Below are 26,418 nucleotides of genomic sequence, written 5' to 3'. Positions count from 1 at the left end.
ATTTATAGTCGTTTGCCTAATAAAGAATACAGAACACCAATCTCAAACATTGTTAAAACTTTCATTGATTTTGATTGAGTCTAACTATTTGTCTTTTTTTTATTTAATTTTCATACATGAAGTTACAAACCTACCACTTACAGAATATCCAGAAGCTAAATCACTTGTAGAAACATTAAGTAATTACGTATATCCACTAAGAGCCAGAATGGCACACTTGATTAAATTCTTATCAATTAATTAATTTACCTGGCTCACGTGTCGTTCGGGCATTGTCGGGTCACATCGGGTACTGTCGGGAATGACAGCAGTAACTGACTTGGTGTGCCCCAAAACATTAGCTCAAGCATATTTTAATAATAACTATCGTAAGACGTTTCTTCTCCTCTAATAACATCTTTTGATTTATTTCGTTGCAGGTTCCAAGACAGTTATTCATGTCCCTGGAACGCGCCGGATTTCAGTGTTCCGGTGTTTCCATGGTTGTATCTACTGCAGATCCTGGCTTAAAGGAGTTGCAGCGGTATGGGAGGTTATAAGGGACTTAACATAATAAAAAAAACTAAATTAACTAACTTATACCTACAGTAAATTGCTGCGTCTGTCTCGAAAATAGTAGAGATTTTCTCCATTCATAATAGGTAAGTAAACTGTGATTTTTTGTTAAATTAGCTCAAGTTTTTTATGGGGTTTAATGGCAAATATGTTTTTTATACAACTATTGTTTACCAATATCGTGGTAATTTGGAAGTTTAAGACCAGCTTGAGAAGAGCTGGACTTAACACAACTCTACAACAACTGCTACTACAATAATGTGACTGTGAAACTTTCTAAGATCATTTAGACACGAGTGACATACGGTAAAGAAAAACATCGTGAGAAAACCTGGGCTTATAACTTCTAAATATAATGATAATAAGTAATAATTGGGATTTCAGATTGGATATTGGCGATTAGAGATTGAATTTAGAGATTGTAAGCTTATTATAGAAATAGAAATATATTTATTTGCTCCAAAACATGGTATATAAAGGTCTTACATTGCAACATAGACTTAAAAACATTTCCGTTACCTCTTATAATTTGGACCCTAATCCACTAGAGGGTAAAGGCTCGACCTCAAGCCTGAGGCACTTCCTCTGAATTTAGTTTTTCCCAAGTTGACCCTACGTAAGTACCTGCAAGTCGGTTGATTTGCTGTTTTATTCCTGTTGCTCTAAATAAACAAACAACTGTCCATTTTGTTCCGTTCATTGTGTATATGACAAGTTTCTGTTAGATTGGAGTAATCTTCTACAAAACTGGTTACTTTCTGTAGTTCTTTGAATTGTGTACAGAACATTAGTCTTAAAGTACTGTGTAGAGGCAGCAGACCAGAAAACATTAATCATTCTTTCTCAAATCTTTAAAAGGCCGACAATTGTTTCACTGCACGGTTGGTGGTGGTGTCTGGTCAATTGGTTCTCGTGCAACGTGTAGCAGGATCGATTCCCACAGAGCAACTGTTTGTGTAATACACAAAATTAAATTGTTGTGTCGAGTTTGAGTGTAATGTGTATATGAACTTGTATGTTTGTAAACGCAGCCACAAAACAGGAGAAAATCCTAGTGGGGCAACACTTAAAAAAAACGTTCCTTTGGCGTTGCAGTTACCCAAGGGCGGCACTGACTGCTTACCATCAGTTGATCCGTCTGCTCGTTAGCCGCCATATATCATTAAAATACACTACTGTAATGTATGAGGTTTCACTCCATCTATACCAAAACAATCACTTATAACCACTCGAGGAACAACTTAATCAATATTATCGTATCCTATATAATTATGAACAAACTCCAACACGTATTTTATCCCTAAACAAATTACCAGAAGCTAAGTAAACTAACTTATTCATAACTCAATGTTAAGCTCTAAGCACATGTAAAACATAAGTTTCGAAATCTGTCAGTTAAGTAAGGACAACAATACATCAAGCCGTGGTTAGTGTTTTCGAACTAAGTTAGGAATAAGTTTACGTCACTTGTACCGTTTACAGCTTAGACCGCGATTGTTCGTAACTTATGACAGGTTGACCTTTATATAGTTTATGTTAAAGTGCTTTATTATGTTTGTTTGAACTTAACAATTTCGGATTCCGTAAAAGATTAGCGATAATGTCCAGAATTATGGCAAACTATAAAATACATAATTTCTTGTTTAAAATCTTTGCCCCATACTAGGATTTTCACCTGTGTCGTGGGTGCATTTACAAACATACAAGTTCACATAAACATCACACTCATGCTCGAAACAACAATTTGTGGATCACACAAAGAGTTGATCCGTACGGGAATCGAACCCGCTACACGTTGCGCGGCAGCCTGTTGCCTAACCATCGCGCCAACAGTGCAGAGCAGGACTAGGAATGGGGTGGTTTTTAGTCAGTAAGAGTCTAACACTCCCTCTTGCCTCACCCAATGCCAGGCGGGAGAAGTCATTGATTATTTTCTCCCCTCAAAAACCAATTTCTCGTATTTCATGTTCATATTTTATTCAGGGCAACAAAACTTACCTAATCAACTCTTTTTCATAAAAGAAACCTCTTTAACAGCTAACAGACTTAATTAAAAAAGAATATGATAAACTTCAGCTAACGATACTATACAGTCGCGCTGAAAAAGAAAAAAATAAAAAAAAAAACAAAATGGTTGCATCTCAAAGAGCAGACGGCGATGAGATTGACTGTACACAGATGTAAAATTAAACATAAAAATGTCTCGTTTCAAGAAAGGTATGAACATTAAAAATATTTTTAGTCCGTCTGTTAGATAATGAGTAAATATTAGATACGTATTTTTTTATTTTGTCGTGCAAGAAAACAATACTTAGATAAACGAATTAAAGTTTAGGAAAGGGAGGTCGTTACGTCACCGATCAGTGGAAAATGTACTAAATTATGACGTCACATGATATTTGAAATCAATTAAATGGTCGACAATTATAATCCGAAAAGAAAAAACAGGTGTCTAATGTTTTAAACTAATCTAAAAGACGGATATTTTAGCCATGATGTTAGTATTATATCACAAGTTATAATTATCCTTGGGGTTACCCCTTTCAATGTATCAAATTAGGTTAATCCAGTATCTTGGAGACTTGATATATGACATGTCTTTCAAACAAGACATTGAAATCTTTGTCTTTCATTTATATCTATGTATAAAAGAAAGTAATCTTTAAAAAGCCGCCAAAAAGAAATAAATAACAGAATTTTTCATGAACTCGTAAAAAAAGTTTTTTACGTCGATAATCTACGAAGGATTTGCTACGAGGTCTCGTGCTGGAGTATGAATAAAACAACCTTAAAAACTTGACGTGACGATGACTAGCTGTTGCCCGCGACTTCGTCCGCGTAGAATAATAACTTCCGACAGAATTTGGGTATTTGATGATTTCAGAGATTAGCTAGACAGATAAAAATTTAGAAAAAACCGGTTATTTTAATATTACAAACAGACTCTTCAATTTTATTCGTGTAGAATATACATAGATGTGTTAATATATATTGACACATCTCATTCATCTCATCTTCTCCCATTCATACATATGTATACATTCCACAACTGCAAAAAAAATATTTTTATCCGATATCAAGCTGTAAATTGGAAAAATCTTAAGCAAATATAAATTTTCCGAGCTACCTTGAAACGTGTTAAGTACAGCTTGTATTATAAATACCCTAGCGTCAAAAAACCATATTGAATCCGATTAGCAATTTGAGGAAGAAATCTTTTTCAGTTAGAAAATCTGCTACACTTTGGTATTCAAATGGATTGAAGTTTGAAATTGATGTCTTTTTGTATGTCAAAGTTATTCAGTGGAGCGTATGGAATATTTCGATGATTATATTAGAGGAGGGGGAATGGAAAAAGAGCTGTTAAGTTTGGAGCTCTTTATGTAGGCGCTCTTTTTATATTTTGGTTCCTGTAGAGTACGCAATAGGGATCATGACTATTTTTGCAAAACGTCCGTCTGGTAGACTTATTTATGTGAAAATATCAGATTTGTAGTTTTTCTTTTATTACAGTAATAAAAACTTTCCATAATATTAATATTGTTTCGACACCATCATCATCATCAACAGCCTATAAGTGACCACTGCTGACCAAAGGCTTCTTCTCACACGTTTTCGATTTGAGTTTTAATCATTAGGTACTCTTGCTCAATGAGGATTAGCTATTTCAAACTTATAATTAGAAATTATAAGCCCGAGTTTTCCTTCACCATTTATCAGTTTTGTCTAAATAATCTTAGAAAGTATCTTAGTAGATATGTTTCAAACCTTTATTCTTATGCATGAGAAGCGGGCGTTTTAAACGTCTGGGCCACCACGACATGGGCTTTTAGACGTCAAGATGTCGTAGCATAGTAGCTGGTCAACCGCGGGTTGTCTCTACTCCTCTAATAATATCTTCTGAATTAATTCGTTGCGGGATCCAAGAAAGTCTCACTAAGTGTTCCGATGTTTTCATGGTTGATGTACTGTAGATCCTGGCTTTGAAAGTAGCAGCGGTTTAGGGAGGTTGTGGCGAGCTTGTTCCTTAAAAAAAACCGCGACTTCGATTATTCTGTAGTTCGATTTCCAAACATAAAATAATTTTAGTGTGAGCTGCCTAAGTAGGTGAAACTCTCGATACGTTGCACTATGACAACCGTACAGTCAATTTGACCAGTCTGTCAGTTCCAGTATATTTAATTCCATAATACTCTAGTCAGTACATTTCTTTGCTTTGTCCGAATTACTGCAAAAGCTGAAAACTTCAACACAGCTCCTATCTTGCTCGGCTAGACTGAAATTATCTCCGGATCTATTTAGTTTCAAACTGCACTTAGTACAGTTAAGTGTATGATACAAAACTCCTGGAGAGAATATTTGGATAATTAGAACATGCCAGGCCAGCTCTGCGTAGTTCAAGAATGAGAGTTTGTTGGGCAAATTTGATACGTAAGGTCTTTAAATTAGATACGAATTTAACTGAATAAGTGCAAAGTCTGTTTGTACGCTAAAATTCTTTGTTTTTTTCTCTGGGACCTTATTCATTATATGTCTTATTGATCGAGTGGTCACTAAGGGTGCTTTATCCCCAGAGATGTGCTATGCTATGTTTCTGTGAATGCGTTTTTCTTCCACCAATCATCATTAGTACATATAGCATAGCATTTATGAAACGGACTCGGCTAAGCTATGTTTTTTAAATGGAAAGATGCGTGCCATGAATGCATGGTATAGACGGCTTTCCTACTATTGATACATCGCATACTCGAGCTGCGCATCTTCCTCGCCCAGCTACATAGCTAAGTATCAGTGGAAACGGTCACATAGTTTCACAGCTTAGCTATTACATCTTCGTAGCATAGCTACATAGAAATATTACGTGCTAGCTCGGCAATGTTTTGAAAACACTCTAGAAAGTACATATAACTCGGAAAAAATCACATTGGTATTTGCCGTTGGTAGGTTTCGAATCCGCACTCTCATGCATGAGGAGCGGACGTCTTTCACAACTTACGACGACTTAAAAGAAAAGTTCTCCTCTTTAGATAACGAGGGTTTAAAAAGATAATATCGTATCTTTTATGACGATAATGTAAGAAAATGGATACCCGGCCACCTGTATCCACTTACTGTCTGAATATTTTATACCACATCTTAGTTTATATCAATATTTCAGTAGGTTTATTATACTTATGCAGATTTTAGCATTAGTGGAAAGTGGTTATGTGATAATACTTTCTAATAATATCCATCTTAAGGAGCTTGACAGAAATAGTAACCATGCTAGCGGGTTTACCGGGGCTCCGGCTGACAAGCAGGAGTAGGAACGGGGTGGTTTTTAGTCAGTAAGAGTCTGACACTCCCTCTCGCCTCACCCGGGGCGGGAGAAGTCATTAGATGATTTTCCCCCCTTAAAAAAAACCATTGGTTAGCTCCTAAGGTATGGGTCCAATGGTATTTTACTGTACTAATAATGAACCTTAACAAACTACTTGCATAAAGTTAAAACTCTTTGGTAATAAAATAAGGACTGCTGGTTGATTGTAACGTAATAAATTTAGTTCTGACTTTGCCGAGTGCAGATGATGTGTGGCTACGAAACTAGCGAATATGTAGATGCCATAATGTACAGTCAGTTAAAGAGTGTTGTGGTTGCCCGGAGGTTTAAGACACCCGCTTCTCATACAACAGAGTGCGGATTTGAAACCTACCAACGGCAAGTACCACTTTTAAAACCACACACAAACGGTGAAAGAAAACATCGTCAGGAAACCTGGGCTTAAAATTTCTAATTATAAGCAAATATACAAATGTATAAAAAAGATACAAAATACGTGCAAGAATGGGTCGGTTTGGCCGCGGCTTCGCAGAATACCAACGTGAAACAACTTGCGTTGTATTTCGTAGTGTAAGTGAGGGTACCGGAGGCCCAATTGCCCCATTTCCCAATCTTCCTAACCCCCGATTCCCTAAAAATCCTTAAATTCCATCTCCAAAAGGCCGGAAACGCACATGTAATGCCCATTACACCAGGTAATGGGTATCTATGGGTGGCAGAGATTGCTTACCATCAGCTGATCCGTCGTTTACCGGCTTGTACCATATAACAAGAATATTTTAAGCCACCAATACTGGCCATACAAATCTGTCGATTAAAAATACGTCACTATGAACTAATCTCACAGTGACGTCGTGGTTTTAATGGCCCTACTCTTAGTGATTCGTTAAGCCAATATCGAACGCTGGTGTAAATAATACCAAGCTATTCATTTTGTTTCCAATAAGAAAACTCTTACTAATTGATTGATTTTATCGAGTTGAAGAATATCGACCAATTTTTCACTAGATAAAGATAATTAAGCACATGTGCTTATATTATTTAGTTTTCAACACTTACTTGTTATGTTGTTGTTAATTCATTATTATGTTATCGGCTTACTCACGTAACTATTTGACGAGGAACTCGACTAGTTTCAAGCTATGCTGGATGTTAGAGGCTCATATTCATGTGCATACACGACGCGGCGATTGTAATACCGTCGCCGATAACATAATAATTAATTCAGTATGTCTCACGAAAGTTATAACTAAATTACATTTAATAAGATAATTATAAAATAAAATCAAAAAGCACTTTACCAGATTATAACAAAGCGACTATATGACGTAATGTCCTATAAACTGCGCCCAAATGCGCATAAACGTTTTCAAGCGTTCTATAGGATTAGACACTCCCTCTCGCCTCACCCAGGGCGGGAGAAGAGATTGGATGATTTTCCCCCTTAAAAAAAAAAAGGATAATAATTATAGGACCACATTTTGCTACTTGGGTAGTTACATGTTACATACAATGTGCCCCTCTGCCTATTCTTACACGTAATAAAAAGGCGTAATGTTATGTGGGGGAAAGCTGTAGGATTTTATAACCAGCATTGTGTGAGCTCTACAGGTGGGTGATTTAGTTTTAAGCCGCTGCTTAGTACCATTGTATAAGGGGTTTAATGATAGGCAGAGAATGCGATGTAGCTCGTTCACAGTTTTCATGGCTTAGCAAATGATTCTATTAAAAAGCAATACGTTTTTACGTACCTATAAGAATATTTTCTTTTAGTATGATAGGCTCGTTGATCTGGTCATCGCAGGGCTCCCAAGCGATCAGGATTTCAGCTATCAGGGTCCGCTCCCGGGTAACGGACGACCTAGCGTTACAAAGGGTTACCAAACCTATGACTCGAAATAAAAGAACGGGGTAGGTTTTTTTATGGTATAAGTCCGTAAACGACCAAACGATTCACCTGATGGTAAGCAATTTACTCACACAACAAAACACAACGCAAGCGTTGTCTAACTTCGGTTTTCTGTGAGGCCGTGGCATCACTCCAGTCGAGCCGGCCCATTCGTGCCGAAGCATGGCTCTCCCACACTTAGCACATCTACAACATTGGTGCAATTTTCTTAGGACCAATTTTTTTTCTAAGGCCTCCCTTAAAAAAGTTAATAAAGAATACACAACAATTATTATTTTCTGTCAGTTTTGTTATACATCCCATGTGACAGAGAGTATTATCACTAATAGATTCGTAAATTGCAATTAATGGGAAATAACTATTGGCCATAACATATTCATTATACGAAATGTTTATACGAATCCAATATCCGGCTACGACGGAAATGATATACGGAATCAATAAAGTGAGGGCGCTTTTCCACCAGAGATGTGTTATGCTACGTTACTGTGGATGCGTTTGACTTAATATTGGTGGAAGCCAAACGCATCCACATTATTATATTCAATGGTACACATAGCTTTGCACTGGTGGAAAGGGACTCAGGTAAGCTATATTTTTATATGGAAACGTGGATGCGTGCTATGAATGGCTTCCTATCGATACATCGCATACTCGAGCTGCGCATCTTCCTCACACAGCTACATAGCTTAGTATCGGTGGAAACGGTCACATAGTTTTACAACTTAGCTATTACATCTTCGTAGCATCTCTGGTGGAAAAGCACCCTTACCGTACCGTCTCACTAAGATGAACATAGAAGGTATTTATATATACTCCTACTCTTACAGCGAGTATCGTAAGACTACTACTGCCTGTTTACACCAACCTCCTTTGAATTAAAAAAAACCCATAAGCTATGTTGGTTATTGGTACACTTAACATCATTTTGTTTTTCAATGTTGGATTTCAACAAGAGTTTATGTGTATGTCTGTTACCTACTCAATCACGTCAAAACGGCTGAAGGGATTGGAATAAAATTTGGAACAGGGGTAGAATATGGTTTGGAAAAGACTACATGGTTGGTAAGTTGGATGGGTAACAGGCTGTCGCACCACGTGTAGCGAGTCCGATTCTCACATGAAGCAACTCTTTGTGTGATCCACAAATTGTTATTTCGGGTCTGGGTGTCATGTGTCTGTGAACTTATATTTTTGTAAACGAACCCACGACACAGAAGAAAATCCTAATGTTAGGGAAAGGTTTTTATTAAAAGAAAATAAAATAAATAACACATAGACACACTTTTTATCCCACGGGAACACGGGCAAAGCCGTTGACAGAAGCTAGTAAGTCAATAATCATAATTTAATGAACGTACAAAAGCAATAATTTGCTCCGAAATATCCATTTGAATAGTTGAATATCCCGTTCAGGCTTCATCAAACGACGTTTGTCGTTGGATTTCAGGGAATTTTCAGGATCATTTGTTCGGTAAATAAATTCCAGGTACGCGACCGTTTACGTGTCGGTATTTCGTTTTAATCATTCGAATTCCATTTTTTTTTTTGTTCATAATTAGAAATCGATATATTTACATAATTAAGAATCGATATCAAACTTATTTAATTACACGGTTAACGGGCTGCTGTGTAAAAGTCATAACACACTTAACAAGTACGGCTCCGATTCGTCTCTAGTTCTTTTTTTTGAGGGGGAAAATCATCCAATCACTTCTCCCGCCTTGGGTGAGGCGGGAGGGAGTGTCAGACTCTTTCTGACTAAAAACCACCCCGTTCCTACTCCTGCTTTGAGCCGGTGCCCCGGTAACCTTTTACGTTGTCCGCACTCCGGATCGTGCATCAGCCCTACTGGGCCCCATCTGTGGTGGTCTGACTCTTTGAGGCGCGCGCGGAACGCGACGCGCCATACGCACGGGTCTGGTTCTGGTCGGGCGGCGAGCTACCCTTGCTCGCCGTTCGCAGACCCGCACTTACGGTGGCTCATGACACCTAGACTCGAAACAACAATTTGTGGATCACACAAAGAGTTGCTCCGTGCTGGAATCGAACCCGCTACACGTTGCGCGGCTGCCGCTTGCTCTGCCACCGCACCAACCACAGAACAGAGAAATGCGCCAACCGTTCAGTCTGGGTGCGATATACCTATATAAATTAACAGCCTCTGTTTCATTTTAAAGCACACCCTAAGTTAAGATAACGACATTTTGGTTATAATAGATTATTTTAAGTAGAAATGAGAACTTGTAGGTAGAACTTTTGTCTCTTTGTTAGGGAGGGTACATCCTTGGACCGGCCCTAAGGCATCTCCCAACAATTTACATACAAATCCCTTGTAACTATTGTTCGTTGCATATTAATTGCTACTCAAATATCTTATTTTGTATTGTAGAACACAAATGTTATCCGGAGCTGCAGACTATCTAGCGGGTTTACCGGGGCTCCGGCTTAAAAAGCAGGAGAAGGAACGGGGTGGTTTTTAGTCAGTAAGAGTCTGACACTCCTTCTCGCGTCGCCCAAGGCGGAAGAAGTCATTGGATAATTTTCACCCCTCATAAAAAAAGAACACAAATGTTTTTAACTAACTTCAATAAAGAAGGTTCTTAGTTTTACTCGTATGTATGTATAACCGCGATTATCTCGCGATTGGCTGAACCGATTTTGACGCGGTAAACAGAAAAGTATTTGTTACATTTAGAAGCAGATTAATAGAGAATTCCAGACTCTATACTCAAAAAAATATTCGAGAAATAAACCCAATAATACTTTGCCTGACTTGTGAATTAAATCTGGGATCGCTCGGCAGTCGCACTTGTAATAATTTGTATAATCCTGATGGGTATAACCTGGGTATCTTCAAAGCTCGAGTGAATAAATTACTTATGGATAGACGTGCTCCATCGTAGGCCGCATCATCACTTACCATCAGGCGAGATAGCGGCCAAACGTCGACCCATCAAATGTAAAAAATAAGCCCAAAACTAACATGTATTTACTGTACTTAATATTCTTTATACAGAAGCTGTTGGTAAACCTTTAATAAATAAATAACTTGACCTACAAACAAACATAGCAGTGAAATGTATAGGCAACACAACCTTCATGTACAACCTCTTTGCTCATTGATCAAAAACCTATAAGCAGATTATTCTGTCAAATAATTATCCCACTTATAGACAAACCTGTCAAATTCACATAACCTGCAAAGTAAAGACATGTTTTGATGTAACGCCTATTAAAATTCACAAGTTGTATTAACCAAAATCATTAGTTTTCACAGTGAAGTGTAAATAAAGGACCAAAATGAAGTGTCTGGACAAGTTACCGACAGTCATAAGTTGTTGTTTCTGTTGCTTTCTGAGGGCTGGCACAGTGTTGATAGCAGTATTCTCTTTTGTACGTAGATGAATACGTTATTTCTCTCTTATCTTCTATTTTTCTTTTCAAATGATCGAGTTATCTAGGGTTAATATTTAAAAAATCCCAAACACCTACTTACCATTTAATAATCTAATTATTTCTTTAACCATTCATTATGTTAATTTTACTAGTCTTACTAATTATATAAATGGGAAAGGTTATTAGTTTATTATTATGTTAGTTAATTACGTCAAAACGGTTGAAGGGATCGGAGTGTTTGTACCTAACAGGAGTAGATAATGGCCTTAAATAATACTTGGGATACTTTTTATCCCACGACAACGCTAATGAAACAGCTGGCAGAAGCTATTCTCTATATATTCATAATTATTCAACAAATATTCATAATTAAATAACAGAGTCAAAGTCAAAATTAAAATCAATATAATTAATCAAGGTGCAAATTATAAACCAATGCTCTATGTAAACGATAAGCAATAACCAAAATATATAAAATGTGTGTGGGATATACTATCGTCAGTTTTCATTGTAGTGTCACTCACTTACTCTGTACCTTGAGTTCGAATTTGCTTTACTCGTTTGATTGGCCGGCGCGAATGGTTCAACCAATCAGAGCGCCGAACGCGTTCTCGTTTCTTTTTTCTTCAACTTAAGCAAACTCGTACTAAGGGTACTGATTGGTTGGTTTATTCGAGCCGGCCACTAAGAGCGCCGAACGCGCTGTCGTTACGTTTACTCTAAACGTAAAGCAAACTCATACTAAGAGAACTGTATATCCTGAACATATCTTAGACTCTGTTTTAAAGTTTGTCAATCCGTCTGTACTAGCAAGCTTTGTACAAAACACAGGGTGTAATTGAAATCGTGTATAACAAAGATGATTTGTTTCATATTTTTCAGTTTTGCTTGATGAGTTGTTACCAAACAATTCAAAGATATAATAAAGCGAATAAAGCTTTGGATTTAAATGTAACCAGTAAAGATTCGGTTACGTACCTATTGTCAAACAACCATATCACTTAAAATAGGTAGGTATTGTATCATCGATGGATATTACTATACAGGGATTGATTTTTATTTGTGATTGAGCCCAGTATATGGCAATAGGTTCACCTCCTATTATATGGGACTTAAAACACAAATTGTGAAAAGTGGATGTACATTGTATAGCGGCATTACGTGCCGTTAATGTGCACCTCTGCCTACCCCTTCAGGGATAAAAAGCGTGACCATTTTTTATATATAGGGTGACTAGTAATTAGTGAACGATATTTAAACACGTGATTGTACTCATGATTACAATCAACGTTCCCAAAGAAACTTTTTTGTGTACTCATTAGTTTTATTTTTATCATATTGACAAAACCACAACATTTCGCGCGGGCTTACTTTCGCATGATCAATTGGGTGGGGGGACCCACGACACAAGAGGAAATCCTTGTTTGAAGCCACGATTTGTAAATAAAATATTCTAAGAATAATAGTTTTTTTTTCTCTGCAGACAATCGGTCTCTTGTTCGCTCCAAATGTAAGCCACAGTTCTGGATATTGGGATATGAACCCAGTGCTCCCAAACTACAGCTCGGTGGCTGAATCGACGGCACAAATGATAATAGGAGTAGCTTCCATAATGCTTTGTTTAGTCAGTGTGCTACTTCTGGTTGGAGCTTGCTGTGTGAGTAACTTAATTTATAATGGACTTAGTTATTAGTCAAATCTCCGTAATGCTTGGGGACTGGGCTCTTTATACCATTAAGGTTTAAGTCATACTATCACCTTTATTAAATTCAACGAGATTAATTTCCACATGGAAATTACTTAGCTTTTGTGGCTACCACTAGCTGCCAGCGTGCTTACGGCGCGCTGTAAGCGCCCGATGCAACGTGCTTGCGCCTAGTGGGCGGCTCATGGCCTTTACTGATTTATTTCCTGACGGGATCCAAGACAGATGAACAACTGTTCTTGTGCTTCGGTGTATTTTTGTTTGTATCTACTGAAGCTCCTAGCTTTCAGGAATTGCATCGGTTTTAGGAGGTCAGAACGGGCTTGTCCTAAACCAAAAAATGCTTTGTAGAATCAGATATTATATTATTTCTTTCTTTCTTTCATTTAGTTTGTTGGAATTACGTGTCTCTACCAAACTTATCATCACGCTAGTGTTATACGGTATATTAATTCTTTTCTTCTTTATTCTTTCAGAATATGCCAGTGCTTATACAAATATACCAATGGGGTGCAATTATGTACAGTGCTACGATAGGTTTCATATTCTTTGTACTGGCTGTCATCTGCTTTCTAGTTCACACTAATTGCTACGTGGCCGGTAGCTTACTGCTTGCTTTTATTGTGTGTGATGTTTTATGTGAGTTATTGTTTTAATAAACCATTTTAATTTTTTATGATGATATATACCGGTAAACGAGCGGACGGATCACCTGATGGTAAGCAATTGCCGATGCCCATGGAAGCCCGAAACACAAGAAGCGTTACAAGTGCATTGCCGACCTTTTTGGGGTTAGGAATTTAAGGGTTGTTGGGGAATAGAGGAATGGGAAGACTGGGAAGGAGGTAATTGGTTCTTCGGTAATTTCATTTACACAACGCAAGCGTTGTTTCTCGTCTGTTTTCTGTGGTATCACTGCGGTCGAGCCGGCCCATTCGGCCCATGAGTTTTAAAGAATTTGGCAAAAAAGCTTGTTTTAATATTTTTTCCTTTTCAGTGACTGGATATTTCATAATAGTGACGAACAGTTTAAGAATGTCTTTACAGTACTTGTCTAGCAGTGACATCGTCATTTGAATAGTGGAAACCTAAATAAATTGATCAATATGACTTTAATGTGAAACCAGTGTAACTTGTGACAGCATTGTAAATAAAGTTTTAAAAAAATATGTTCATATTAAACTTATTAGGGTAATTTCACCTGTTCGCGCCCACCGAATAGTTTGAGTTTACCCGATAGTTCGCGATTTACGGACAGACTCGCTTGATAATTCCCGTAAATAAAAAAATACCACCATATTAGTAGTAGTAGCCATCTGTTTGATCTTACACGTTTTCAGTATCTTACATTCATGGCGATCCGTGAGACGGACGCGAACAGGTGAATTTACCCTACAATACTTTTCCTTTCCAAAGGTTTAGAATCTATTTATAATGCCTATTCTGCCTGCTTAGCGGGTTTGAAAAGCAGTAAAACCAGTAAAGCAGTAAGAACGAGGTGGTTTTTAATCAGTAAGAGTTTCACACTTCCTTTCGCCTCGCCCAAGGCGAGATTGTGATTGTGGTTAAGACTTTCGACTGTCTCGTTGGCCGAGTGGTTGCAAGTGCGACTGCCGGGCAAGGGGCCTCGGGTTCGATTCCCGGGTAGGGCAAAGTATTACTGGACTTTTTATGGTTTTTCGAAAATTTCTTAGTGGTAGCACGTAGTCTGCATATGTGCCCGGTATATGCCAATAGGCTCACCACCTATTACATGGGACTTGCAACATAAATTATGAAACAGACACATACAGAATGTACATATATACACAGAACTATTTGAGAAAAGCTGATTTCCATACAGCTCAACCCCTGCCAGTCCTCTGTATAAAGACTGCTGATCGGCAGAAACACAACGCAAGCGTTATTTCACGTCGGTTTTCTGTAAAGCCGTGGTCTCACTCTACTACTAAATAGTCCATAACACAGGTCATTTAACGCGTTACCTGCGACACTGTTTTTCTTCGCCGCACTACAAGCGCGAAATAGTCGAGGTGTTATATAGACCCTGTTCCGCACTTATTCTATAATATAAAAATAAGTCGGGTTTTCCTTCCTGACGCTATAACTCCAGAACGCACGAACCGATTTCCACGGTTTTGCATTCGATGGAAAGGTTCGTGAGGTTTATAGCAAAGAAAAAATCAAGAGAAATGCAAGAAAACAGGGAAATCATTATTGGCGAAACGAAGTTCGCCGGATTTGCTAGTATGTTATATATGTTAAAAAAATTTGCGTCAAAAGCTGAATAATTACTTCTAAGACTGTCTTTATCTGTGGTCTATCATGTCATGGCGGCCGTTTGACAATTACCATCAAAATTAAAGTCGCATAATAAACATGTCGTATTTTTCAAATCGTGAAGTAATATAGTTTTAATCGTAATGCCGTGAATAATTCGCAATCATGTGTGAGATATTCCCAGAAGTGAAAAACTGTTGTTCATTTGCATCCATCCGAGTGGGAATGCTTTTAATAGCAATCCTGTCTATAGTAAGTAAAGGTTTTTTTATAACCTTCAAGAAAAATATAAATAAATATAAAAAAGAAACAAGGAAATTCTAGTGTTGTGTGTTACAAACATAAATTGGGACTGATGATGATCGTACAAGTGTTAGTTCTTGTAGGAAGATTGTTCTTCAATTTACTTTTGACCTTAATCCACATGAGACGTATTAGACATCATTAGGTCATTGGGACAACCAATCACAAAATGTTCCAGTAGGTTTTATTTTATCAACGGCAAGTACCAATGTAACTTTTTCTAAGTTCTGTGTACTATCGAAGATTACTTTAGGCATAGGCCTGCAACGCACCCTTGACTCCTCTGGTGTTGCGGGTGGCGCTGATCGTTTACCATCAGGTGATCAGTCTGCATGTGTGCCTCCAATACATAACAAAAAAACTACTAAACTTAGATACCACTGACTGATGGTGAAGGAAAACATCGTATCTGGGCTTATAGTCTCTAATTATAAGTTTGAAATCGCCAACCCGCATTGAACAAGCGTGGTGATTAATGCTTAAACCATGTGAGAAGAGGCCTTTGGTCAGCAGTCGCCACTTGCAAGCTGTTGATGATAATGATGATGACAAAGTTTTATCGCTGTAATACCCATCTTCCATCAGTTTTAAAACTTTACGATACGAAAAAGCTCATTTCATTATGCATGACCAAAAATCAGGCACATTTCCAAAAGTACGAGCTAGTATAAAATTTACTGGAGTAGAAGTAGATTATATAACTTCTGGTTAGTAACGTTGACAATCGTTTGTGCTGTAAGCCCATCGCCAATCTCCAAAAGGCCAGCAAAGCACTGATACGCTACTCGTTTAGTGACCATGGGCGGCACCGATTGCTTACCAAAAGGTGATCCGCCTACTATGGTGATCCCTTAAAAGAAATATTGTTTTCAGTCGACAGGTGCGATCACTCTCGGCGTGACAGAACAATTGTCAAATTTTGGCTATGACAAGGTAGTATCCGTATATGGTAATGTCACAGACAGTAAGTACTACTTTATCTTAATCATTAAGTTTAATTAATATTTAGGTGTGGGAGAGCCATGCTTCGGCACGAATGGGCCGGCTCGATCGGAGTGATACCACGGCCTCACAGAAAACCGACGTGAAACAACGCTTGCGTTGTGTTTCGTTGTGTGGTTACTGGAGATCCAATTGCCCCCTTCCCAATCTTCCCGATTCCCGAACAACAACCCTTAAATTCCTAACTCCCAAAAAGCCGGCAACGCACTTGTAACGCCTCTGGTGTTTCAAGTGTCCATGGGCGGCAGCGATTGCTTACCATCAGGTAATACGTCTGCTCGATTACCGGAGTGTTTCATAAAAAAAAAAATTAAAAAAATCGTATATATTTATGATGACCCGGGGAGGTCCTTATAAGCGTATTCTGCTGAGCCACGGCGGCAGATACCTGAGTAATGCCGTTGTCGAAATGATGATGAGTTCAGGTTTTCCTGTCATTATGTTAGCCCTGCCGGGATAACAAACCCCTCCGCCACGCCACAGGGTCAGTTGCTGCCCTAGGGAATCTAACCTACCCTAAGCTTAATTGGACAACAAACACATAACTGTTTGACAAGGAACTTAAGCAAGTTTCAAGCCATGCTAGAGACTCATATTCATGAGCAGTATTCCGCGACACACGGTTTTATTTAGTAAATTATGTTATCCTCTGGTGTTGCGGGTGTCCATGAGCGGCGCTGATCGCTTACCATCAGGTGACTCGTCTGCTCGTTTGCCACCTATTCCATAAAAAATCTATGAGGTCCATCCAGGAGACTGACTCAGTAGAATAGAAATAAAGTAATCCGAACATAAAAAAAATATATATTCTTCTGTTTCAGCACCGGCTCAAGCCCTCTCAGAGTTGACTGGTATTGTAACAACGACAATAATTATTATGTCCGTGGTTTTTATGTTAGCTGGTGTGTGCCTTCTATTCGCCACTTTAGCAGTAAGTATGGATTCATAAAAGTAAACCTATGAAGTTTCTTGCTCGTTCTTCTCCATAGGAATCTACACTTTGGAACGAACAAATAGCTTCACTAGAGGACTGACCGACAGACAGACGTTATTAATATTATTATATTTGCTTTGACGTTCAAAAGTGCCTTCCTGGTCTAATTGAAATAAAGAATTTTGACTTTGACTTTAAAAGTAGCTAGTCATCTTACTAATGTTATAAATGCGGGGGAATTTCACAACTTGATTCCCTCTAGTCCTTTCCATCATCGACTCACAACACAATCGGCGAAGCGCCACCGCTTCATGGCAGATATCCCACCCGCTTCACTTCATGCATCCTTATTCGAAATGCTAGGGAGTGGAATTCTTTGCTGGAGTCTATGTTTCCTGATGGGTATAACCTGGGTGTCTTCAAAGCCCGAGTGAATAAGTTGCTTATGGGCAGACGTGCTCCATCGTAGGCCGCATCATCACTTACCATCAGGCGAGATAGCGGCCAAACGTCGACCAATCAAATGTAAAAAGAAAATTACGGTTTACTCACGCATTATTAATGGAGAAACACTCTATTAATTTCTAGTCACAGTACAGTACAGTAGGCTGCGCGACGTCATCGCGTCTTCGAGTAAACCGTGATTTTTAATTGTATGTCTCACAGTAGTTATTATAAAGACATGTTTGTATTATGTTTGCAGGACCAAGAAGGATATGCGCAAGCGTTTGTATGGCTAATCTTTTTAAATATCATCCTTGGATTACTTATGATAATTGCGATAACTTATGAGTGTTTAATGAGGACAACGTGCTATCTCGATTCTATGGACTGGTTGTCGGGAGCTATAACACTCATCCTCGTAGTGTTCTATCTATTACGTAAGTACATACATACATACATAACCTCACGGCGGGGTAGGCAGAGACAATGGAACGCCAATTGCCGCGGTTCTTACACACTTCTTTCACATCATCAACAGTCAACAGTCCTTTCATGCACTCTCGTCGGTTAAAGGTACTTTTAATTTGGCCCTTTTTTTAATATATCGCCAATCTGGTCGCTATATGTCGGAGACGCCCTCTACCGACCATCCCACTCATATTCGCCTTGTATACTTCTTTCGTAAATCTGCTTTCATCCATCCTTTCTTTTCTTTTCTATTACGTAAGTCATTTGTTTATTTCGATTAAAGGCTTATATTTCACTGGGCTACCATGGCGGCGTAACCAGTTACCGCTATCCACAAAATGTATACAGCTCTATAGAGAGTTACTCACCTGGTGTCCGGTTGGTAGCGCAACCAATATGGCGGTGAATCCAGCTCGGACAGTAGCACAGAATGTTACTGGTCACGTTACCACTAATTACTATAGCATACAGCGTATGGTGTGTAACTCACATTTACACACTTATGTTTAATTTTATTAATTAGTTTTTTTAAGGCAAACGCCGGTAAACTAGCTGACGTATCACCTGATAGTAAGCAATCGCCATAAACACTTGAAACACCAGAGGCGTCACAATTGCGTTGCTCGCATTTTGGAGGTTAGGAATTTAAGGGTTGTTGGGGAATGGGGAACGCAAGCGTTGTTTCACGTCGGTGTTATCTGAGGCCGTGGTATTACTCCGGTCGAGCTGGCCCTTTCGTGCCGAAGCATGGCTCTCCCACACTTGAAACTGTCACAGTCACTTAATACTGTTATCACAGCTAATCATGTTTTCTTTTTCAGTGTGGTACTACTACATAAGCGTGGCAAACACTTACGTTCTAAATGGAAACACATAATATTGAAAGGTCCGAACTAACACCAACCTACTCTCTTAAGATATTTGAGTGAAAATATGCCTTATGATTAGAGTCTTTAGGATCATTTCTGTTTACCAATCAAGTCCATGGTTCTGGTTTGAATTGCTTCAACAAGGGCATCACAATCACGAGGTTTTTCTTTCTTTATTTTATATGGACTGTTGTATACCAATTAAGATTAATATATTTCTCTATATATATAGGTACCTATATTCATACTCGTAGACTCTCATTGGTTAAGCTATAATTGAAACTAGCAGCTTTATATACTTGACTGCACGGTTGGTGCGGTGGCTGGGCAACTGGCTGCCGAGCAACGGGTAGCGGGTTCGATTCCCGCACGGAGCAACACTTTGTGTGATCCACAAATTGTTGTTTCGGGTCTGGGTGTCATGTGTATGTGAACTTGTATGTTTGTAAACGCACCCACGACACAGGAGAAAATCTAAAGTGGGGCAACGTTTTTTAAAAGAAAAACAAAAAAATATATATATAAAGTATAGAATAAAGACATTTTTTATTTTTACATGACAAATGTTTTTAAAAGAATGAGCTAGAATGGGGGCTACCGAAACCTGAGCGGTCACTGCTCTGATTGGTCGGATCGAATAAACCAACCAATCAGAGCGCCGAACGAGTTCTCGTTTCGATTACTTTAAAAGTAAAGCAAAGTTGTACTAAGGGTGCAGATGGCGCAAGAATGGGAAGAGGTACTTTAAAAGTAAAGCAAAGTTGTACTAAGGGTATAGATGGCGCAAAAGGGAGAAGACGTTTTTTTATCCAATCACAGCAGCTGTCAAATATTGAACGTCCAATCGTGTGACACTAGCTAATTCCCTATTGGACGAAAAACGAGAGGTTCACATTAACGCCATCTGTTGAGCAGAAGTAGAAATAGGCCCCATTTTGTAATTTCAAGTCATATATATTTCACTCAAATAATTATGACTGTAGGTTGATGATAGATCGGATCGGGAAGCCTGTCACTATCTCACACCCATCCAATGTTTGAATTATTTCAAACAATTGTCTGTCGGGATTCTACATTTTCGAAGAATTTTCTTTATGTATTGTGAAATAATATATTGTCGTCTTTATAATGGTCTACCTTTATTTCGATTTTTATGATAAGTAAACGACTATCGTTGGGTCATTACAAACGTTTTGCTAAATCCATGCTACACTAACAATACAGTAAGATTTTTTAGTTTTAATTCCGCTTATACATGTATTTTTTAACATGCGGCGTGCAGCAACGCCCTCCCGCCCGCAATTAAATGCTCATGCAGCATGCAACATAAAACACACACATAACGTGCAATATACCACTCGACATATGTTTCGCTCCTCTACGGAGCATCCTCAAGAGGTGTTGACTCGGCGGCTGCCGCAGGTCGAAAACTTATTTCTTTCTTTCTTCATCATGAGCAACGTGCGCGACGTCGCCGCGTCTACTCTAATTTTGGAGGTATTGGTACTTCAGACAAAGTCAAGTACATACATACATATCGTCACGCCTTTAATCCCCGAAGGTAGGCACAGAAGCACATTATGGCACGTAATGCCACTGTGTACACCCACTTTTCACAATTTTATGTTGTAAGTCCCATGTAATAGGTGGTGAGCCTATTGCCATATACCGGGCACATTTCCAAACTCTGTGCTACTACTGAGATTTTTTTCGAAAACCCGAAAATAGCCCAGTAATACTTCGCCCGACCCGGGAATCGAACTCGAGATCCCTTGCCCAGCAGTCGCATTTGCAAACACTCGGCCATGTGCTTCTAATGTCAAATCCCAATTGAATTTAAGTCACTACGTTACTCGTAACTTTACCAATCGTAGAACTTATAATTACAAACCTCAAGAGACGGCACCGTTAACTTATTAATAGAAAATAATTACGATTACGGGTTTATCTTTAAGAGATGAGATGAATGTTTCTCGCACAAATTCTCCTAACTAAACAGATTACCAAGTTCCAAGCTGAACACTTTTTACCTCTCCAAGTTGAGAATTACTTAAACTTTGTTGAAAATTTCGATATCGATACGTAGGTACACTATGAAGTTATAAAAGCAACGTCACGACTTTTATCTCCGAAGGGGTAGGCAGAGGTGCTCATTACGACACGTAATGTGCACCTCTCACCATTTGTGTTATAAGTCCCATGTAATAGGGGGTGAACCTATTGCCACATACTGAACACAATTCCAGACTCCGTGCTACTACGGAGAAATTTATTGATAAATCCGAAAATACCCCTGTAATACTTTGCCCGACCCGAGAATCGAACCCGAGACCCCTTGTCCGGCAGTCGCCCTTGCGACCACTCAACCAACGAGGCAGTCAACTATGAAGTTATCTTATACACAATATTGCTAATTTCTATTTATTTATTTATTTACCTATTTGTTCAATACATTCAAAAGGTACTTACGTCGGGAATGTCTGAAATATGACATTTATTACAAAGCACCTACCTACTGATGCCATTTTAAAATTCAGACATGTCAATATTCTGCCAAAGAACAACTTCTATGCCTTGTGTTGTCAAATGAAATTCAGCGTTCCAAGTTTCTGCCAAACAGAATGAATCCGTCGCTAACGCCTTTGTCCGACAAATAAAAATAACATAACATTCCTAAAATTAACGAAAATAACACATTCTTAGGTATATAAGAAAGAAAACCAACAATGTGTGATTATTACAATTTATTTATTTATTGTATAAAATACTTGATAATTAAAATTAAGATAAATGTTTAATGTCCAAATACTCAACCGCTACTCAATTTTAAGACGCTCCCAAGTCTAGTTGTGTCACAATCAATTCTTTATAAAATGACAGAGATAGCACGATATTTAAGTACGACTTAAAATTGAGTAGCATTTCAGTATTCAGGCGTAAGTAACGTAATGCACAATATTGGAGTCACATCGTATGATATTATTACGGTGGGCGGTACTTATCATCTGAAATTACTTCAGGTTACCACCAAATTTTAGGATTTAGCTTAGGTTTGAACTCAAATACAGTACAAGCACGCATTATTCGGCTCCTATACGGCCTCAAGTCAGTGAAAACTAAAATTTCTTCCCGATTTCTAGTCAACATGAAACTGCCTACACCGTACAGGTGAAGTTCTGATAATAACAAAGAACCAGATGGCAGAGCCTCGAGGCCTATAAAATTTCGGATGCATATGAAGTAGCCCCACTCTCGAGGTATCCAATTATTGCAGTCCAAGAAGTCAACAGGATTAATAAAAAGTTCAACAAAGTGCATTTTATTGTTAAACTTAATTTCTGTTGAATTTATAAAACCTAAACCAACAATGAAAAATACAGGAAAATCTCGACGCATCTCATCATCGTAGGGCCCAGCCACCACGGCACATGGCCTATTTGACTTATAAGTCAGCCAATACATATCGAAATCGAAGAATGAATTATTGAAAGACCACGGCATGTATGCCAGGGGATATTGTAGTCTAAACACCATTATATCGTGAAGTGGGGAAATAGTTTTCTCTTTGTCTACATAAAACACATCAGCATCATCAGGTAATGGTAATATCTCACGTCCACATTGAATCGTTTCGGCCCGTGGTGCGACTAAAGAATCTCCGTATCTTTCTTTGTGATGAAAATAATGCACAGAAAGTACTAAAGTCCTACTTACAACGTTCCGATCTAGTAAAAATTTTTTAAACGGATTAAATGCAGTGACGATACGAGTTGAGCTAATGAAAGCTCCTGTGGTTATATACGTCTGGTCCCTATGAGAACCCATATAATATCTTATATTAATTATAAAAAGTCCAACATTATCAAAGGGGCGATAATAGCCGGTGGGCCCTGCGTATATAGGTACTATCCATGGATTTATAGCTTTACGCCATCGCATTTTATGATAAAATCTTTCCCTTGGTAGGACATACCGATCTATAGAGTGGGCTTCCTGGAGTATGACCAAGATTGAAATCAGGTATACTACAAGCCTGGAACAATAAAAAATCATTAACTTAGTACACTCACAATATTCTTAAATTGTAATGGCAATTTGATGGCAATTTATAACTCGTGCGCATTAACTCTGCACCTCGCTGGAAGGGAATACCCTCTTCCCACTTCTCCGTTCATTCGCCCTGGGGCCTTAGTCTGCTATTAGTGCAAGAGGGACGGAGCTATACAACCTACATAGCTCCGTCCCTCTTGCACTGCTCAATGATCGACCATTTTGACACAATTGTAATAACAGACTAAGACCCCAGGATAGGACTAGATATAGGACTCAGTACCGCTATTCCATGATCCCAGAGCGGTAAGACAACTTATTTCCTAAAACATATAACCGTCAGTCCTCAGTAGTCTCTTGTGTACCTTTTTATACCTGAATGTTATTTTTTGACACTGCACAGGTGACAAAGGTAACTACAAATCAGAATTACTTAACTTACATTTTTATGACTGTTTTTTACATAATTATTATGTTATTTAGAACATTATTCTGAACTCATACAAAAAAGAGAATTTTATTAAAATAAGAGAATGAAAAAACTAAAAAAAATTATATTACATGCTGTAGATTTCAATTCTGAACTCATACAAAAAAAATATGACGCGTGAAACTTTCAACGAAAATAGAAACTTTCAACGAAAATTGGTTTGAACGAGATATCATTATTAGTTTTTAAGAAATTATACACTTGGCCGGTTTTTCGTAAATCGTCAGCCAAGATGATAACAAAATAAATATGTGGTTAAATGAAGTCACAAGAGGTTATATAAAAATCATTCGTAAATAATTAAATTAAGTAACTCTGATTTGTAGTTATCTTTCTCACCTGGTACCTGCGCAGGTGTCACCGGGCAAGTTCCACAAACATTCAGGTATTAAAAAGTACACAAGAGACTACTAAGAACCGACGGTTAGGTAGGTATATGCTTTAGGCAGTTGTCCCACCAACGGCGAGTGAACGACTAACTATCGGCTATTTTCTCGCTCAAGAAACGTACAATAGATATACTTTCCGTGTAAACAAAAGAGATACATATACAAATAGTTGATCGCTGACTGTTCACACTGCCGGCGAGTGCTCGCTTCACTTGTTTGTTTTTGTTTTCACTCGTTTCTAGTTCTAGCTCTACTCGTTACTCGTTCATCGTTGCCGGTGGGACAACTGCCTTACAAAATAATAGACGATAGAAAGATGACTGCACGGTTGGCGCGGTGGCTGGGCAACTGGCTGCCGTGCAACGTGTAGCGGGTTCGATTCCCGCAAGGAGCAACTCTTTGGGTGATCCACAAATATTGTTGTTTCGGGTCTGGGTGTCATGTGTATGTGAACTTGTATGTTTGTAAACGCACCCACGACACAGGAGAAAATCCTAGTGTGGGGCAACGTATTTTAAATAAATAAAAAGAAAGTTATGTCTTACGGCTCTAGGATCTTACTCTACGATAGCACCGTTGTTATCGTGCGCACTTCGGTCCTGGTCATTTTTCTATTTTATTAATTAAGTAGTAGACATTTTAAGTTTGTTTTCCTTTCAGTATAAACTTATTTCTGATGCGTTTGAACTGTTTTGTTTTTTTTGGGATGGAAACAACTGCAGTGCATTCTCCCGCCTTGCGCGTGGCGAGAGAGAGTGTCAGATTCTTACTGACTAAAAACCATGCCGTTCCTACTCCTGGGGCCTTAGTCTGCTATTACAATTGTGTCAGAATGGTCGATCACTGAGCAGTGCGAGAGGGACGGAGCTATACAACCTACATAGCTCCGTCCCTCTCTCAATTGTAATAGCAGACTAAGGCCCCTGGTTTTTGAAGCCGAAGACTCTGCATCAACGGGGGAGCCCGGGTGTGCAGCTTGACCCTCGTTCTGAAGAGGCGTCCCCCCGGGTCTCCGTACAGATTCTCCAGCATCCTTCAGAAATGGTTTTTGGTCCGCCTCGTATCTCCGTTCAAAGGGCAGCCTTTGCCTCATTATACCCATCGTATAACATCACCTCTCTAACTGGTGTTCACATTTTTATTTAATTTTATAACAATGGGAATTAGGTACACTTACATTATTCGAAGCCTGAACTGGATAGACTGAACTGGACACTGCAAGTGGACTGGGCTCACTGCTGTCACAACTGATGTGCTTGTCGCCTTTAAATAAACGTAAGTGAGCAACGGAATTTTGTTTGTTTGTTGTTTAGAAATCACCAAACGTAATCCTTAGTACCGTCCACGATGTGTCTATGACGACAGGCGAAGTTGTTGATAGTTTTTTTTTTTTATGGAACACGGGCAGACGTATCGCCTGATGGCAAATAGCAACACTTGAAACCCAAAAACAAATACCAGAGGCGTTACAAGGCGTTGCCGGCCTTTTGGGAGTTAGGAATTTAAGGGTTGTTGGGGAATCGGGGATTGGAAAGGGGGGAATCCGGTAACCTCACTCACACAACGCAAGCGTTATTTCACGTCGGTTTTCGGTGAGGCCGTGGTATCACTTCGGTCGAGCCGGCCCATTCGTGCCGAAGCATGGCTCACCCACACTTGTTGTTTGTGTCTTAGGAACTACAAATATTTGTTGTTGGTTTAAGACTACGACATTCATTACAGCAGGGTACTGAAAATATCTAGACACTAACTGCTAAAATGTAATCAAAAACATCCTTATTGACGATGTACCGTAATTCCTTTGGTTATTGACAAAATTAATGTGCAACGCATAATTTGTCACCAGTCGGCAGTCTGTTAAACTGCAAGGCAGACTGATTTTTGATTGGTCAAACCTAAATCCAGATGGATATTCGTGAAGTCAGTGGATGCAGGCAGCTTGTCGTTCTACCTGAAGAACTAAGGGTGGGGTCTTTAGTCTTTAGGAAGCATACATAGCATAGCTAATTCGCAATCGTGTGACGTGAAGTCTCGCGTCGCGAGAGGTACCTGTTTCTGATAGTGCAGGAGAAAACGCCCGAGCTTCAACACTGCGACACGGTGGAGCATACGGTGGCGGGGTGGCGGATGTGATCGATAACGGACACCTCTCGTATCCGGCGTTGGTTTCAGGCCATGATGCGAAGCGAGGGGGACTGGGATGCGATTACCTTTAGTGAACCAGGTATGCTAACCAAGGAGGACCGGGACCCATTCGGCGGGGTGCGTGTGGGAATAAACCTCCTCACATCCCAGCCGCCG

At 38.9% G+C, this 26,418-nt stretch overlaps 4 protein-coding genes across 5 annotated transcripts in view; 2 read left to right on the top strand and 2 right to left on the bottom strand.

The window, feature by feature from the left end:
• Positions 1-26,418, bottom strand: part of LOC126911326 (uncharacterized) — a 502,576-nt gene that overhangs the window by 82,508 nt on the left and 393,650 nt on the right. The window contains exon 2 of one of the 2 annotated variants that reach the window (XM_050698000.1): positions 6,957-6,984. The exons of the other annotated variant lie outside the window; for it this stretch is intronic. The gene's annotated coding sequence lies outside the window, so the exon portion shown is untranslated. Of the gene's footprint in view, positions 1-6,956; positions 6,985-26,418 lie in introns of those variants that run through there. 2 annotated transcript variants of the gene reach the window in all.
• LOC118270615 (uncharacterized) lies at positions 10,960-14,057 on the top strand. Its single transcript, XM_035586297.2, has 4 exons — positions 10,960-11,180; positions 12,667-12,840; positions 13,365-13,527; positions 13,886-14,057. The coding sequence occupies exons 1-4, from the start codon at positions 11,088-11,090 to the stop codon at positions 13,963-13,965; spliced, it is 510 nt and encodes a 169-aa protein (XP_035442190.1). The 5' UTR covers positions 10,960-11,087; the 3' UTR covers positions 13,966-14,057.
• Positions 15,207-19,480, top strand: LOC118270505 (uncharacterized). Its single transcript, XM_035586107.2, has 5 exons — positions 15,207-15,420; positions 16,345-16,435; positions 17,295-17,404; positions 18,111-18,288; positions 19,141-19,480. Exons 1-5 carry the CDS (start codon positions 15,334-15,336, stop codon positions 19,194-19,196), a joined length of 522 nt encoding a protein of 173 aa, XP_035442000.1. The 5' UTR covers positions 15,207-15,333; the 3' UTR covers positions 19,197-19,480.
• On the bottom strand, positions 22,029-25,382 carry LOC118270568 (uncharacterized). The gene is made up of 2 exons (XM_035586191.2): positions 25,295-25,382; positions 22,029-23,221 (listed from the first exon to the last, which is right to left on the bottom strand). Coding segments are annotated over exons 1-2 (1,014 nt in total). The 5' UTR covers positions 25,297-25,382; the 3' UTR covers positions 22,029-22,209.

This window comes from Spodoptera frugiperda, chromosome 13 (genome assembly GCF_023101765.2).
Source record: "Spodoptera frugiperda isolate SF20-4 chromosome 13, AGI-APGP_CSIRO_Sfru_2.0, whole genome shotgun sequence".
NCBI classification, from domain to species: Eukaryota; Metazoa; Arthropoda; class Insecta; order Lepidoptera; family Noctuidae; genus Spodoptera; species Spodoptera frugiperda.
The sequence above is the reverse complement of the archived record's forward strand: the minus strand, read 5'-3'. Positions and strand labels throughout refer to the sequence as shown.

Excerpts from the sequence above, each read along its gene's own strand:
- LOC118270615 (XM_035586297.2), top strand. The coding sequence starts at position 11,088 with ATGAAGTGTCTGGACAAGTTACCGACAGTCATAAGTTGTTGTTTCTGT. Across the intron at positions 11,181-12,666 it reads TGATAGCAGTATTCTCTTTT|ACAATCGGTCTCTTGTTCGC; the intron begins GTACGTAGATGA and ends TTTTCTCTGCAG. Across the intron at positions 12,841-13,364 it reads TTCTGGTTGGAGCTTGCTGT|AATATGCCAGTGCTTATACA; the intron begins GTGAGTAACTTA and ends TTATTCTTTCAG.
- LOC118270505 (XM_035586107.2), top strand. The coding sequence starts at position 15,334 with ATGTGTGAGATATTCCCAGAAGTGAAAAACTGTTGTTCATTTGCATCC. Across the intron at positions 15,421-16,344 it reads TAATAGCAATCCTGTCTATA|TCGACAGGTGCGATCACTCT; the intron begins GTAAGTAAAGGT and ends TATTGTTTTCAG. Across the intron at positions 17,405-18,110 it reads TTCTATTCGCCACTTTAGCA|GACCAAGAAGGATATGCGCA; the intron begins GTAAGTATGGAT and ends TTATGTTTGCAG.